Raw genomic sequence first — 17,196 nt, forward strand, 5'->3', positions numbered from 1 at the left:
GAGAGGAGATGGGATTCTGTGTGCCACGAGGGTGGTGGGTGAGTGCAAACTGCATTCAATGAGGGGACAGTGTCTGTTTGTCAGTCCTGGTCTGGAGGGAGCCTTTGAAGGAAACTTGGGCTTGTCTTCTTCCTTCACTTTGTTCACAGTCAGGCTCCTGAGCCCCGGGCTGGGTTTCCATGAGACCACTGATTCTTGGCAGGCTCCCTAAGTGACGAGTTTCATCCTGGGGTCTGTATGGGCAGAGCTTGCCCTTCTTTTTGAGAGTGTCCAAGGATGAAGATGTCTCCGCTCAAGGCCTGAAACCGCCCCATCCTCTGGTTGGGTGAATTCTGTTTGGGTAAACACAAGTCTGTAGCACAGACAGTACTCATGGAATGCTCCAGACCTGCCCTGCCTCCGCCTGCCTGGAAAACCCAGAAAGGGGGCATTCTCCTTCAAGTGGATGGGCTCCCATCACCCTTCCCACCCCCATCAACTCCATCCTGGAGGACATGGTGGGGAAGCCACAGGCCAGAGCGTTGTAAAAGCTTTTTATTTTAGTAAAATATACCAAGTTCATTTTCTGAATTTGTTTATGACACAGGGGCCATCAGCAAGGCCTCTACTCTGTCCACACAACCTTCTTCTGCTCATCTGCAATGGCCAGGCGGACACAGCCGAGCAGGGCATGCAGGTCGCTCCAGCTGTCGGGGGCCAGGCTGCTGTACAGACAGGGCACTTCATCCAGCTCACCCTCCTCTTGCCTGGCAGCCTCCAGGAGCTGGTTCTCTGCGGTGCCGAGCTGCTGCAGAGCCTTCCTGCCAGAGCCGGAGGTGGGAGCGTGGCTCAGGGAGAGCCTTGCACTAGCCTCCCAGCACGGAGCCCCAGAAATCAGCCGCCGGCTTGGAATTCTAGGGACCTGGATGGACCGATGATGCAACAGATGCCCCTAGACACAGATGGCCTGCTTCGAGGGGACCCAGTGCCTTGTGAAGCAGATGTGACTGGGGCCCTAGATGACATTGCACTAACGGAGGTGGTGGGGTGGGGTGGCAGATCTAGTTTATAACTTCGGTTCTCAAATTATAAAGGGGGCAGCAGGATATCTGGGCTTGTCCCAGCCATGGACCAAGTAGTGTTTTTCAGTCTCTGTCCTTACCTAACACAGATGGACTGTTAACTCTACCCCAGGAAACGTGGCCTCAGCCGAGGTCAGTCAGGTTCTAGGGTCTCACCTTACTGTCCTCTGGGCTGCTCCCCGGGGGTGGGCTGCAGGACCTCTATCCTGGATGTTTTAGGGGAACTGCCCTGTGACACTTCCAAGGCTGGCACTAGGTGAGATCCTGGAAACCCCATCACGGGCTCTGGATGTGGTCGCCATGGGCCTTATGGGGAGTTCTGGTGCCCATTCAAACCTCACCACCAGCCCCCAGGTGTACACCTACTTGAATTTCTTTGCCACCTTCTCATTGATGGAGATGTGGATAATGATGGGGAAGATCTCCATCTTGTGCAGGACGCGGACACTGTCCAGCTGGACATCCAGGAGGGCGTGGGTGTTCTGGGGGGAGAGGGGAGGGAAGTGAGCCTCAGCCTTAGAGGAAGCGAGCGGAGCCCACACCCAGGAGTGATGCTGAGAGAAGGGAGAGAAGGGTACAGGCAAGACTGAAGTTTGTAAAGAAGGTGGGGAGAAGAATTCAGGGATGCCCTTTTGTATATGAGCGTGCTGGCTGTACAGTTTTGAAAGTTTCCATCCGTTTGATTTTTTGCCTGGGAAATCTAGAAATCAGAGGCCATCGGGATTGAGGGAGACTGCGTAGAGCTCAAATCCTAGGAGTTGGATGGCTCCATCTACCTCTGGGGTTGTGAAGGATGGGGGGCCATTGTGCCTCTGACTCACAGCTGTTCCTGGCTGCTTTGTATCAACACAAAACTTTATAGTTCACAGTAAGCTTCTTTTCATATATTTGTTTGAGTCTTAAAACATGGAGTGTTATCTCCACTTTACTAATTTAGCAAATGTTTATTAAACATCTCCTGCGTTGAGGAAACAGGCTCAGGGAAGTTAAAAGTCCCGCCCGAGATCATGTGGACACCAAATGGCAGAAACGGGGTTTGGTCTTTCCATGATGGAGCCAGAGACAAGATGAGCACCAACCTGGGGTGTCCAGGGGGCCCTGGAGGTTGGCCTTTCCTTTTCCCACTGCCGTTATCTGAATGGAGTTCCTCACAGCCCCTACCCCACCCCTTACCTTTCTCATGAGGGACTCGACTGCTCTGCAGGTGACACAGTAGCGACCACCAGGCGCCTCCCTCTTCTGGATGATGTCCCCTCTCTGGCTGGAGGCATCATACTCCTCCTGGCTCAAGTATGCTGAAGGTGACAGTTGATGGGGATGTCACCCACCCAGCCGCTCTCCCAGGAGCCCATGCTGAACACCCATGGGTCTGCCCCCACGGACCCCCACCAGCTCTGGGGCAAGTTCTTCCTAGGGTGTCCTCTTTATAAACCTGACCCTGCTCTTCCTGCTTGGAAGAGTCCATGCCCTGTACATTGACCCGAAACCATTGGACACAGCAGGTGCCTAGCCAGTGCCAGGATGTGGGTGGATGGATGGAAGGTTGGGTGGAAGGAAGAGTGGAGGGAAAGAAGGAAAGACGGACAAATGTAGATAAACCCTTCTCCCATCACTTCCCAAGCTCCGAACTTACATATGCAACTTCTTACACCCAGAAATCCCTTAAATCCGTGGTTCTCAACCAAGAGCAATTTTACCCCCAAGGTGCACTTGGCAATGTCTGGAGACATTTCTGACTGTCACAACTGCTGGGAAGGGGGTATGCTCCTGGCATCCAATGGGTTGAGGTCCAGGTATGTTGCTTATCTGTGATGCACAGGAGAGCCCACAACAGAGGATGATCCAGCCCTAAATGTCGTGCCCAGGCTGAGAACTTGTGCCCTGTATAAACATATTAAAACACACCCTGGGGCTTCCCTGGTGGCACAGTGGTTGAGAGTCCGCCTGCTGATGCAGGGGACGCGGGTTCGTGCCCCGGTCCGGGAGGATCCCACATGCCGCGGAGCGGCTGGGCCCGTGAGCCATGGCCGCTGAGCCTGCGCGTCTGGAGCCCGTGCTCCGCAGCGGGAGAGGCCACAGCAGTGAGAGGCCCGCGTACCGCCAAAAAAAAAAATACAAAAAAAAAAACCACACCCTGACTTTTCCCTTCTTCCTGAATAGCACCCAGTCTCCCAAGTGAGAACTGCACGTGCCCTCCTGCTAGCCTCCACCCTCCAAAGCATCACCAGATCCTGCAGACAGCTGGCAGACAGCTCTTGGGGCTGCCCTCTTCTCCCCACTGTGGCTTTGCTGTACCACCTCTGGCCCAGCCCCTAGCCAAGCCCTTCTCCAGTCCGTCTTCTATTCCACTTGAAAACGGGCCTGATTCAAAGATCGGGCCTGATCATGTCCCCTTGCCTACCACGTAACACGGCACGTCTGGGCACCCGCTGCCTCCCCATGGTGCCGTCTGTGCCTCAGTGCCTTTGTACACTCTGCTCCCTCAGCCTGGACTTCCTGGTTCTGCTCGCAAACTCCTGTCCTGTCTTGCCGTCAGACTGCAGCCCCACTCCCACCCCCTCCAAAGAATCCCTCTCTGGATCACTTGTGGAGCTAAGATGGGTCAGTCTGCCACGTCTTTAGGTGTCTGTCTCCAGAGGAGCAGAATAGACCCTGAGGGCCTCTTGGACTCTCTATCTCTAGCCCGCTGCACAGAGCCTAGCACACAGCAGGTGCTCACTGGAGGAACTGCGTGGGCCACACTTGCTTCTCTCTGTCCCCTCTGTGAACTCCAGGGGAGAAGGACAGGGCCCTATTCACTCTCAGCTTGTAGCCTAACTCTCTGAGGCAACCACCAACCAGTGATGGGTGGATGGAAGAAAGCCAAGGAGCTAACTCCTGCTCTCCACTCTCCAACCAGCTGAGCCACCTTTCCTGCTGAGCAGGGCCAATGGGACCCAAGATTCCCACTGGCCAGTTCATCTCCATGGCCCTACACTGAGTGGCTTTGGGCAGGTGGATGGAGCCCTTTGGTTGTTTAACTCCGGTTAAGTACAAACCTATCTGCCAGCAGAGCTGCACTGGGTGGAATAACATACCCCCCAAATCCATGTTCATCTGAAACGTCAGAACATGACCTTATTTGGAAATAAGGTCTTTGCAGATGTGGTTAGTAAACATGAGGTTGCACTGGAGTAGGGTGGCCCTAAATCCCATGACTGGCTCCTTGTAAGAAAGTAACATGAAGACAGAGGGACACACAGACAAGGAGGCAGAGATGGGAGTAATGCAGTCACAAGCCACCAGCAGCCACCAGAGCAGGAAAAGGCAGGAAGGACTCCCCCTGGAGCCTTTGGAGGAAGTGCAGCCTGCAAAGACATCCTGACTTCAGACTTCTGGCCTTCAGAACTGTGAGAGTACACATCTCTGCTGTTTTAAGGCCCCCGCCCTGCCAGTTTGTGGTCCTTTGTTTCGGCAGCCCCAGGACACTCCTCTGGTCGTGCCGCCCTCCTGAAAGCAGATACTTCTCCTTGCCACCTGACAGTCAGGTGGGACTCCCAGGAGACAGCGTACCTGCTGGGCACTTCTTATATCCTTGGAAGAGGCACAGCTTCTCCATCAGGATCTTCCCGACCACCCTGGGCACGAAGAGCACTGGCCGGGGGCCGGCTGGGCCTGTGGCTGTGCACCGGGGTGTAGGGCACCAGGGTGAAGTAGCTTTCGGCCCAGAAGCACACAGTGGAGGGGTCTGTGGGAGGAAGGAGCCATGAGTGGGCCCGGCGCCAGGCTGCAGCAGCCCCCCACCCCCAGGAAGGCCTGTGTCTGTTTGGCTCGCCACTGCAGCCCTGGCACCTGCAGTAAGTAACACAGGGCACGCTGGGCTCGCACACGACGCACCACGCCCTCCACACCTGCCCCGGCTGATTGCTTTGTACCTGTTGATTAGATTCCCTGTGCTTCTCTAGGATCAGCTTCATAGGCTGCAGTTTAAAACCTTTTCCTTGTTTGGCTCACAGGGAGGATAGAGAAACCATGTTCATCCTTGCAAACAATCTGGAAGCTTCCTGTGTCTTCTCCCTCAGCCTCAAGGGACACGTGATCCCAGTCCTTCCCTCCCTCTCTGGTCCCTGATCTCCTCTCCTGGTCATTTAGGTTATATTAGGCACTCAAAACACTTTTCAAGAAGAAAATAAACTCAAAACGATTTACCTTTCTCTAAGTTCACTTCTGCTTATCTCATTGCACAGTTTTACCTGCTCAGGGGTCTGTGCTGTGCCGGCCTCTGTCACGGCCTCATGCCCACAGCAGTCACTCAGCAGTTGTCTGAGGGTCCACTGGTTTGTGCAGTGTTGGGCATTTGGAGAGTGTTCAGACTTTAATATTCTAAAAGGACTGCTGTCCAGATGACTGTACCAGTGGCTTCGGACAGTCTTATTGCGGCAGGTTACAGAAGTAGGAGTGTCAGTTAAAGGACATTAAAGGTGTGTAGCTCAGCTGCTCTCCAGAAGGGCAGGTAGACGTCAGTTATGGTTCTTAAAGACAGATTCTGGCCTAGATGAGTGGCATCACCCTGACCCAGCTCACCAACCACAGCAGCCTCCAAAGACCCTTCACCAGCTCCACCCGCCTCACCTTCTACCTGGCTTGGGTCCAACTGGCCCCCATCAAAGGATGACCACAGAGGGCTGGCCTTGGTTCTGTCCATACCGACGATGCGGACCAGCTTCTGGGCTCCCCCAGAAGGCTGCTGGACGAGGCAGAAGGGACGTCCCACGGGGCTGGGGGGCTGGCACCAGCCCCCCGCCGGCAAATCCAGCGTGGTCCCTGGACTCCCAGGCTGTGCCTGCTGAACAGCCAGCAGGCCCAGGCCCCATGCCAGGGTGTAGGTGACAGAGGGTGGCAGGAGAGGGTCCTCAGGCTGAGCCCCCCAGCCCCCTTCCCGAGCAGGGCATCCGTGGGAAGCAAGAGGGAAGAGTAGGGAACCCCCGGCCTGGCCCTGCCATGATCCAGGGGGCTGCCCTAGTGCCTTGCTCAGGGACCGCTGAGTGCTCTATGTCGGGAGAACCCAACAGTGCCTGGTCTCAGTGGGGAATAAGGATGGGGGCCAGATGGTAGGCAAATGGGGTGATGGAGGGAGCAAGACGGAGAGAGCATACATGACGTATCTGCACGCAGTAGAGGAGCTTGCAGGCTGGGTGGCACGCAGACCCAGGTGAAGGTTTGGAGGGCCCAGGGGAGAAACACGCCGTGTCACCTCCCTCAGGTTAGCAGCCTACACTTTCCACCTGGGACCCTCAGCCAGTACCCACCTGTCTTCCAGCCCATGCCAGGTGGGGCTGGGACCCTCTGGGTGGAAGGAGGGGTTGATTGGGCCCCTCCCTCCAGATGATGTGAGCTGGGAGAGAGAGGCAGGGCCCACCCGAGCGGGACCCTGCATCTAGGACCTGGGCTGACTGGTCCTCACCTTGTGGGCCATGGTGCTCTGATGAGCCATGTCCTGGATGAGGGCGATGAGCAGCTGCTGAGCTGTGAAATCAACAGGGCTCTCAGCCATTCATTTATTCCCGGTGTTGTTTTGATTTAGGAGAGTAGATATTTTTATAATAAGAAAAAAAATGAGATGTTTTTAACGCTATTAGAACTGAATTGGCCCCATTTGGATATCAGGACTGTCTCATAAAGGGGATCCGTTGCCTTAACCACAACATGAGCTGATAACTGAGAATCTCACGAGGACTGTTAGAAGTGTGACGAAGGGCTTTCATCTTGGGTGGACTGATGCTTACATCAGGAGCTCTGTGTGTGATCATTCGAGACACATGAGAACTCAGCTCAGCACACAGACAGCGAGAGAGAAGCCATGGGGCCCGAGGGACTCCTGACTGAGGGCTCAGCCCCTCCCTCTCCCTCTCAGCACTTGCCTTCACTCCCTACCCGCCCCCCTACCCTGGGAGGAATGAGTGACACCTGTTTCGAGAATTTCTTGCTTATTTTTTTTTTTTTTCTTTTGCGGTACAAGGGCCTCTCACTGCTGTGGCCTCTCCAGTTGCAGACAGAGCACAGGCTCCGGACGCGCAGGCTCAGCGGCCATGGCGCATGGGCCCAGCCGCTCCGCGGCATGTGGGATTTTCCTGGACCGGGGCAGGAACCCGTGTCCTCTGCATCGGCAGGCAGACCCCCAACCACTGAACCACCAGGGAAGCCCTTTTGCTATTCTTAAAGGGCCTAATGTTTAATAATTCTGTTTTTAGGCTACATCAAAGTCACCTCCCTGCCCATATGTTCACTTAATAATAATTCAGTTGTACATTTATGGTTTTTGCAGTTTAATGAATATTTTACAGTAAAAAAAAATTTTAGATGCCCCCAATGGTTAAAATGGTGAATTTTATAATGCGTATTTTAACACATACACACACAGTAACGATAAGATCATTACAGTAAAAAAAAAAAAAAAAAAGCCCTACATCAGAATCTTATGTAGCCTATATCAGAAGATCCCTGGGTCAAGACTGCCGCATCCCCAAAGCCTTCTCAACTGGTGCATAGTCCAGACTACAACAGCTCACAGGCTCACCCTCCAGAGTTCAAGGACGTCAAGGTGGAGAAGGGTGCAGGGTTTTGATGAGAATCACCAGGACTCTCCTCTAAACACGTGTGACACTCTGCTTTACATCAGCCCAAGAAGGAGTGTGGGCCTATCCAATAATACATCTTTGTCAAGTTGAATCTGTGGCTTCCTGGGTTACCTGCCCCTCCCACTGACCCCACCCCTGAGAGGATCCTGGGGGCTCGAGGGTTGGTGCCACACTCACCATCACAATCTGGGTGCCGGGGCACAAGGCCATCTCGTCTGCTGCGGAGCCCGGGGTGACCCGATGAATGAAGATGCCTGTGAGGTTCCCGCCAATAACGCTTATCTGCTCCAGCAGCGTGTCCCCCGGAAGGCCAGCACCGTGACCTGGCTCAGGATCTTGCGGGCTGGCCTCCGCCTCACCGGGACACTGTTGCAGAAAGGGAGGGGACAGAGCTCATGCATCCTAGAGCAAGAGGTCGGGCCAGGCCATCTCCCCATCTGCCCCCTCTAGTCCCATCGCTCTGGAATTCTCCTTCCCTGGCCTCAGAAAGGCTGGTAGTGGGGACACAGTCCTCACTCTGCTCTGCCACCTGCTGGCCCTGGCCCCCGCCCTCTGCTCACCTGGCGGCGAGGTGGAGGCCCCCAGAAGACAGCTGCAAGATGTTCTCGGACTCAGGGAGGTCTAGGAGGAAGCTACGGGCTTAGGCCTCGAGCCAGCCTACCCCTTAAGGTCACCCCCCTTCTGAAGGAGCTTTGGCTCACCCGTGCAACCTCAGTGCCGCCACCACAGGCACCCCCTACCTGTTCTGTCTTTTGCTGAGGCTGAACCTTCTCTTGCCCCTCCCTTCCTTGATGCGTAGAACCTTGATTCACCTCCCCTAAAATAGGAGTAGCTGGTGGAGAGCTGCATCTGCGAGAGTTTAACCTACATTGTGTCCTTTTGCAATCCTTGAATGAGTTGCTAGCATTTTACAAGATAGGGAATCTGGAATCTGGATTTCTGGCTTCACTTGAGAAATCAAATCTGGCATAACCCTGGCTGTGTATTTCTGTGTGGCAGCCATCGCTGGCACTGGCCATCGGCTGCCTCCTGTCTCCCCAGGCCACGCTGCTGACCAGCTGGCCATGGCAGGCCTCTGAGTTGACAATCTCCTAGGACTAGATGTCCCCAGAGTCTCTCCAAGGCCTGTATTTTATATGTGTCCTGTGAGGCAGATGGCACACCGCCCCCAGCCCAGGTGAGGCTGCCCTTCTCACCTCCTGAGCCTCTCACAAGAACCAGAGGGCCAACAGAGAGCTAAGAGTTGCTGGCTGCAGGCAGCCTGTGCCCAGCTCACAGGCAAACAGCCACTTGCGTTTACATTCAAAGCCAAGTGAAATTATACACTCCTGATGTATTTAAGGTCAATTCCACTAAAGTTACATGAACCAGGACATTATGCAGAATAATGACAAAAGGAAAAAAAAAAAAGAGCAATGACTCTTTCCTGTTCGTGCTCTTACATCCCAGTTGGTTATACCTGGGGTGGATCCTCTCAATTGATCACCGTTATAAATAAAAATGGCAATGAATTTGCAAAAGCAAGGTTTCTGGTCACGTGACCCACAGAAAGCCTGGGGCCGTCTGTCCTAAAGGTGCCGCTAGGCAGAACAGCGTGGGGTACGCGCGCCCCTTGGTGGCCGTAGGATGAAATCTAGAGGGTGCTAAGCACCTACTGTGTGCAAGGCCCAAGGCTGGAGGCAGATGTGCAGTGGTGGCAAAGTAAGGAGGCTGCCCCTGAGGGGTCTGTGTCTTGAGAAGGAGGGAGGACCAGTTAAGTGACAAATATGAGGAATAAGCCACAGGAGAAATGGGAATGTCTCAGGTGCCAACACCCAGGAGAAATGTTCCTAGCAGGTGCCTCGGCCAGGAACAGTGAGGATGGAAGCCTGTTGTCCTCTGATATCACTGGGAGGCCCAAGTGTCCATGGGTCGGAGCAGGGAGGGACAGAGAGACGAGGTGTGTGTCTGGAGCTGTCTGAACATTTATGCCAAGCTGGATGTGGAGGCGAATGCAACTCCCTTAGCCTCCAGGTGAAAACAAAAGGACGCCCAGTAAGCACGGCACATCTGGACACTGGTTTGAACTGCCAGGTAGTCTGGATTTTCCCAGAGGCTCAGAGCAGGGCAGTAGTCAAGTTCGCTTCTCTCTGCCCATCCCCTGGACAGAAACTGGGGTGTCTCATCTACCTCCCTAAGATCCCTGTCTTCACTTCCCCGCCTGGCTCTGCCAGCCCAGCCCAGGGGTGGTGGGGTGGCTGCAGAGGTTGGGGGGTATGCTCACCTGCCCTGTCTACAATCTCGTAATCCAAATCTGCATCACCCTTCTTAGCACCCAGGGAGCCTCCCTGGTCCACCTCCAGGGTTTTGGGGCAGCCACTGAAAAACATAAGAAGATGGAAGCCAATGTCCCAGTGAGCTGCCAGGGGGCTGGAGTCATCCGATCCCTTTACCAGCCCCTCTCTACCTGAAAGACGAGGGGTCTTCCCAGAAGTCCTCTGTGGCCCGCTTGTACAGGAACTGCTGGCTGGGAGGCACAGGGCTGCTGGAGTGGAAGCTATCCACCAGCTCTCGGCTGGACGTGGCGCTCAGGTCAGACCAGAGCTGAGACTGGAGGAGGACGGGGCAGAAGTCACCACAGGGCTGTCACAGGCACGCCCGGGACACCTCTCCTGCTGCCATACTGTGTAAAGAGTATAATGATGATAAACCACAGCCTCCCACTGACAGGGCAGAGGAGGCAAGAGGGAAGGGAGGGAGGAGCAAGGAGCCAGGCCACATTAATTGAGCACCTACTATGTGCTGGGCACTCTATTACCTACCTTCTATATTTTATATTGCTTAGTTCTTACGATAAATCTACACGGTGGGTAGCGTTGTCCCACTTTACATATAAAGCAACTGAGCCCCAGAGAGGCCAAATTACTGGCTAGTGAGGGTCACACGCTGACGGGGTGTAAACATGCAAGATGCAGAGTGTGGCATTGGAGAATGCAGGTGAAATGTGTAGATCCAGGTGTAGCCCCTCGGTTCACTTAATAAGCATTTCTGTAGCATCTACTATGTGCCAGACCCTCTTCTGTCCCGATAGACGAGGGTGCACCTGGTCTGGCCCCAGCAGTGGCAGAGGAACTGGCATACCTCAGAGGAGCTGCCGTCACTGTCGTCCCACGGGCAGAGGGCAAACATGCGCACCAGCCGCTGCTTCCTCTTCAGACAGGGCTCCCTGGCTCCCGCCTCCTGCTTGGGCTGCCAAAGACCCAGATAGGCTGGTTAATTCAGGAAACGTCCTTTGGTTGCTCTTGGGGTTTCTACCAAGTCCCAACCCCTGTCTCCAGCCTCCTGAGTGGTTTCCTTTCATTGGCTTCAAGGCAAAACATTTATGTCCCCTCCTCCCAGCCTGGGACACCCAGCACTGTGGGAACTGGCCACCAAGGGGACATGCAGCAACCAGCTTGGTGACTGCATTTTATTCCTTTTGGATAATATCTGTTATTTTTTCCTGGTTATACAAATAATACATACTATATGTATAATATATCTAAACATACTCCGCAAAGAATATTGGTGGGGAGGAACAGGCTGATTAGAGAAGAAAATAAAATTGACCCGTCCTCCCACACTCAGAAATAGAACAGCTAGCAGTTTGCTATCTGTCCATCAGTCTTTTTTCAATACATATGTATATTTTTTGAACATGTTTGATGTGGTAAGTGGGTAGGAAGGAAGGGCTAGGGCCCCGGCATAGGGAGGGGAGGGTCTGGTTGTGCCTCACCCAGGTCCCTGGGCACCTCTGAAGAGTCTTGCCCACCCACCAGGGTGCCTTGGACCTGGAGCTGCCAGCAAGACCATAATTAGAGGTTTTACAGTAATTTTAGTTCTTTGAGAACATAGCTCCGTCCAGGTCTATCACTCAGCTCTCAGATAGTTGACTTTCAAGCATCCCAGGAAGGCATCATCCACCAGAGCAAGTGGCTGCCTGCACAGCTTCATATGCTGCCTTCTTTCTTCATCAAACACCACACATTACAGACTCCAGAACCTTCCACTAAGCTACCCCTTCTATGACGTGCATAGTATTACCATAAAAGGAAATGCAGAAGGAGACTCAGCCTGCCCAGCTGGGTACCTTCAACCTCTGACCACACTGTCTGCTCACGGGAGCCAGCGTGGTGGGTGGAGCTGAATCCGGTGGTGCCAGCAGGGCCCGTGTGGCCGGCTCGGTCCCACCCCGAGCACACCCTGCATCCCCCCCCGCCCCCCCCCCCACCCGCCTCACCTGAGCAGCAGCAGAGCTCACCCCTGGCAGCGACTCGGCCTGCACTTGTAGCCGCTGGACCTGCTGGCGCAGTTCGCAGACCTGGTCTGTCAGCTCAAACACGTTCCTGCGGAGTGCGTCCTTCTCTGCCAGGTTCTGAGAAATCTCCATCTGGGATCCATCCCTTGCTGAGTAGGCCTGCGAGCCGAGATAGAGCGGATCGACGCCCAGAGGATAAAGAGGCTGTGCCGCCACCACGCAGAAGTCCAGCTAGAGAAAGCCCCCCGTTTCTGGCCCGCGGTTATCCTGGACTTCCCCTATGCTCACCGTACACAGCTCATTCTGCAGCTTACCACCATTTACAGCTCACGTAAATGTGTGTAGTTCTAGTAACACCCAATAGGTGGGGTGCACACAAACACGCCCTGTTAGGAGTGAAAGGAGGGAGGACGCTGTACAGCAGGCATGTCAGGAGATGACAGTCAAGGGGAGTCAAGAAACCTCCCAGGGATCGGGAGAGACATCCCGAGTCTGGAACCTGCTGCCATCGAGGGCGGGTGACCCGGCCGGCCAGCCCTCGGCCACACCCAGAGGGGCGGGGCCTTCCCGAGCCTCCCGACCTCCCGAGACTCCGCCGGCGCAGCACTGTTCTCGGAGCCCCTCAGCCCGTCACCCCGGCCGGCCCCTTGCCTCTCCCCGGTACCTGGTCCCGCTCCTTCTGCAGCTCGACCGCTTGGCTCTGCAGGACGTTCATCTTCTCCCTGTACATTTCGCAGTCCACCTTGGTTTTCTGGAACTGGAGCAGGGTCTGCTCCTTCTCTTCCCAGTACTGAACAGAGGGGGACAAACATGGCCCATGAAGGTCAGCGGCTGTGAGGGCGGGGCTGAGGATGGGTGGTGGGGGAGCCTCGAGGAGAGGGAGGGGGGCGGTTCTAGAGGGGAAATAAGGTGAATTCATGCTCATTTCTTAAGTGCTGGATTCCACGTGCATCTACAGAGTTGCGGTGTTGATTATATTTTAATTTGGTCATCAAAATATGCATGGGTGCTGCATGTCTATTTGTGTTTTGTTTATTCCATGTCCCAAAATGCATAAATATTTTCCCTCTACCTGCCTCATTCTCTTCCACTGTCTCCTTTCTCTCATCCTCCCCTTGCCTTTTATAGCAACTAAAGAAATCCCTGGCTCTCACCCTGGGGCCCCTATGCACTTGAAATCACTCTGTGTTCTAATCACTTGTTTGCCTGACATGTTTTCTCCCCACCCCACAAAGTAGACGTGACCTCTAGTCTTTGACTGTGAGTTGGTGCCCAATCTAGTTTTGACAAAGGAATCAACGAACAGGCCCATGCATTCGTTAGGCAAAGCTGGTCTTAAGCTCAGTGTGGATTAAAGAATCTCCTTCCTCACCCAGGCAGCCCGGCCCCTAAACACGGCCCAGAAGGGTCACCTGCTTTCGCTGTCTCTCAGCGGCCATGGCCCGCTCCCTCAGAGAGTGGATGCGGTTCACCAGCTCCTGCCTGCTCTCCAGGGCCTCATCCAGGTTCTGCTCCAGAATGTCCTTCTCCGCCTGGTGCAAAGAGAGGTCAGCCCAGGGACCCTGACCTCCCCAAAGGCCTGCCCCTGGGGAAGCATCCCCATCATCTCGTCCCAAGGATAGGAGGCTGGAAGCTTCAAGGATGGTGGTGTGTGGGCAGATTTAGCCTTATTACCGCACATCAGGCAGGAAAAAAGGCAAGGTCAGCAGTTAAAATGGAGAACATGCATTTCAGCTCCAAGTGTGCATGGCTAGGAAACAAAGTACAGGAAGCTGAAAGCCTCTGAGGGTAGCATAGCACCTCCACTGTTTAGGCAGCTTCAGGCTGCTCCTTCAACAAATCCACAAGCAGAGCTTCCAGGAGGCGGAACACCAACGGGTGGGTCATTCCCCGCTCACGCTCACTTTTATGAGTGATGGCACAGTTCAGGCCATGGGGTGGCAGTGCCAGGTGGCGGCCTGCCCCACACCCCTGAACGTCTATTGAAGGACTAGTTCAAAAAATAGATATTTATTGATTGAAAGGGACTGGAGAGGAGAGGCAGAGGGCTTGCATAATTCCAGGGCTTTGGCATCACTAACTTCTCTGCATCCTACCATTCCCCACTCCCCCATGCCTGCGTGGGCAGGGCACCAGAATATTTTGCAGGCAGAAACGTTGCCCTGCTCCCACAACCTTAAGCTAATTCCATCAATTATAATCAGCCTCGTCTATTCCGAACAACAGGGCAGCAGCAAACCAGCTTAGTAAGACTTTCGAATATGTGTGCAACAGCTATCAATTCTGCTAACATTTGGGGGCTGGGAAGAGTGGGAATGAGGGATGCGAGAAGGAGCCATGGAGATGAGTCACTAGGTTTCATCTCACCCAGGTCTTAGCCACACCTCAATAGAACCACTTGTCAGAAATCCCACAGTCTGGAGGCCACAGGCCAAGGTCAAGGACACTCCCCGCTGGCCACCAGGGAAGGAAGCTGAATCTTGTGGGGACCAGGGCAGGAAGCTGACGCTTGGAGGCACCAGGACCCACCAGGCTGAAGGTCAGGGAGCGGAGCCTGTCATTCTCCTCCTTCAGGCGGCTCAGCTCCTCATCTCCAGGCTCCAGCTCATTCGTCATCTTCAGGGACCGCTCTTGAAATTCCCGCTCACAGGAAGAAGACATCTTCTCTCGCTGCAGCTCTTGCTTCATCAGATACAGCTGCCAGGATGGAGATCAAGGGGGAGAATGTAACTGCAGTTTCTCCACGAGACCAGGAGCCAGCTGTGGTTCTCAACGTTTCTCCTTAAGGATGATGCTGTTCATACTCGAAGAGGTCCCTCTCCGGAGATTTCAAAATCCATTAAAGGATTTTACCTAATGAATAGTTCCAGTCCCTGCGGGACGGGAAAGGCATTTTAGCTTTATTTTATAGATGAGGTGTAGGGGTTAAATCACTGGGCTGGGGTCCCCAGGGACAGAACAAGGAGCCCTGGCCACCAGCTCTTGGATCTGACAGCCAGCACAGCCGGGAATGAATGTCCAGTAAGCCTCCTCCAGCATGGCCCTGCTTCTCTGCCTTTCCATATTCTGCTAAACACGTCAGATGAAGGGAAATTGGATTCATAAAAATCAGTAAGTAAAAAAGAGGAAAGTCAAGTCAAATAGAGCAGAGATGCCTGGGAATACAGGACCTGGTCTATTCAGACACACTTGAACTCTGTGTGCTAGTATGAGCCGCCTGCCACCCAGTGGGCTGCATGTCCAGGGCTATGAGCTCTGTAAACGACCTGGCCAGGTCCTGCTGGCCTCGGTCCTGCTGGGTAGTGGTCCAAGAGAAACTTGCACCTCGAGCTGATGGGCCTGGCCTCTCCCCGTCTCGGGTGTGGCGTCCCTGGGAAGAGGGGAGTTTCCCTGTAAGGCAAACCCAGGAGGTCTGGATGTCAGGGTGGAGTTCAGCACTCACTCCAGGGTTGGGGTCAAGCGGAGAAGGAAGAACCTTTGGGCTTGGACTTTTTACCTCTGACATCTAGTGAGCAAACTTTCCATAAGCAATTACCAAGTTCCTGCTATGGACTAATAACTAGGTTAGGCATATCATATTCTCCAGATTCAAAAAGTAAAATTAAATCATTAAGATCTGGAAGGAGGAGACCTAAAACTGAAAGTAAACCAAACAAATGGGTTTGGGTCGGGGAGCACATCTCCAGCCTGCAGCTCAAACTCTGGGAGCTCCAGATGCCCAGGTCTCCGTGCATGCCCTGACAACCAGGACTGGCTGGAAAACCTTCCCTGGGCTGGGTCACAGGGGGTGACAGCCTCCCCTGGGAGCGCCTTCTAGTCCGACTGCCACCCCTGCCCCCACCTACCGTAGCATCACAGGACTCCCAAGGAACACCTGACTGTTCACAGACTCCCACTCCCATCAAAGTGAACTCAGAAAATCAGGGCCAGCTCAAGCGACAAGCTGCCTTACCAGGACAGCTGAAGACAGGTCTCTCTAAACCTCAGCCAACTACCCCAGCTCCTGGTACCTGTCAGCCACACCGGGGTTTGAGTATAAGTGGGCGTAGCTGAGTAGAAGCCATGCTAGTCCCTGCTTCATGCAGTGAAGCAGCTCAAGACAGGTCCCCAAATGGGAATTTAAAATGTGGGAGTTTCTTTGCAACTCAGCCCCAATGTAAATAGGGGTTAGTCCTAACAGTAAAGAAAAATTAGCCCAGAGATCCCTAAGGATATTTTGAACTCTATAAAATGCTCTTTTCACCCTACAGCAATTCTAGAGGGAGTCTTAGATTATAAGAGCCCTGAGGCTCTAAGATGCGGGTCCTCCTACTTGACCCTTTCCCATGTCAACATTCTTCTCAAAGCCCAAGGCGCAGATCTTCGCTTGCCTGTGAAGTAGGGAAGAAGGATAAACACACACACACACACACACACACACACACACACACACACACACACACACACACACACACACACACACACAGGCATGCACAGTACTCCAGAAAAGGGAGAATGAGTTAGAGGAAGCTTAAAGGAATTGATGACCCCCAAATATGGTGTGTGAGGCAGAAGTTCACCAAGCACAAAAGGGGTGCTCCCTTGCACCCCTCAGCTAAAATCCGGCACCAAAATGCCATTGTAACTGTCCAGCTATGCCCTTACCACAGATAGGAGGCAGCTGGTCTTACTCACTTTATACCTGAACTTAGAAACCTTCCTTCCTTTTCTTTTGTCCTGGGCAACGTTGCAGAGATAAGAGTACTAAACAGAGCATTCCTTTCACCCAGCATGGCCCATACTGTCTGAAAGTGGTCCTTAGCAGCCAGAGAATGTTCAAGTAATTTAACCAAGCAAAATGGGACGACCTGCTTTCTCCTCTCGTACCCAAACCAGGCACCATCTCCACGCCTTATAAGGAGGAAGCCGGCCCCTCTCATTCCCCTGTAGACAGCTCTTGGACCCCATTCTTGGCCTATCCACCCTCCCTGGGTATGATGACCTGCTCTCCTGGGGACAGACTCTGCGTACTTGCCTTCCTTGTCCTTGAGAAGCGATGGCTGACCAGCCACAGTCTTGACTGAGCAGCCACAGACAAGCAGGCTTGACAGGCGCATCTGTCTGGGCCCTGCCCACAGGAGCCGAGCCTCACTCGAGCCTCCACGCATCAGTGAAACGCCAACACATTTTCCCACAGCAGGGAGGACGGGTGTGAAGGGTTTGTTTTGCCTTTGTGAGAACTGCAGGAACCTTCCGAGAACTG

At 53.9% G+C, this 17,196-nt stretch overlaps 1 protein-coding gene across 1 annotated transcript; it reads right to left on the reverse strand.

The window, feature by feature from the left end:
• Positions 1-554: 554 nt before the first annotated feature.
• Positions 555-14,615, reverse strand: CARD14 (caspase recruitment domain family member 14; the record flags this gene model as incomplete). The annotated part of the gene is given in 17 exon segments (XM_079905237.1): positions 555-800; positions 1,428-1,543; positions 2,235-2,356; positions 4,614-4,704; positions 4,706-4,788; positions 5,673-5,787; positions 6,505-6,561; positions 7,778-7,983; positions 7,986-8,044; positions 8,239-8,299; positions 9,942-10,036; positions 10,125-10,267; positions 10,799-10,906; positions 11,958-12,113; positions 12,619-12,744; positions 13,367-13,486; positions 14,484-14,615. Coding segments are annotated over 17 exon segments (1,986 nt in total). The 3' UTR covers positions 555-604.
• Positions 14,616-17,196: the final 2,581 nt, after the last annotated feature.

This window comes from Stenella coeruleoalba (assembly GCF_951394435.1).
Source record: "Stenella coeruleoalba genome assembly, chromosome: 19".
Lineage (NCBI taxonomy): Eukaryota > Metazoa > Chordata > Mammalia > Artiodactyla > Delphinidae > Stenella > Stenella coeruleoalba.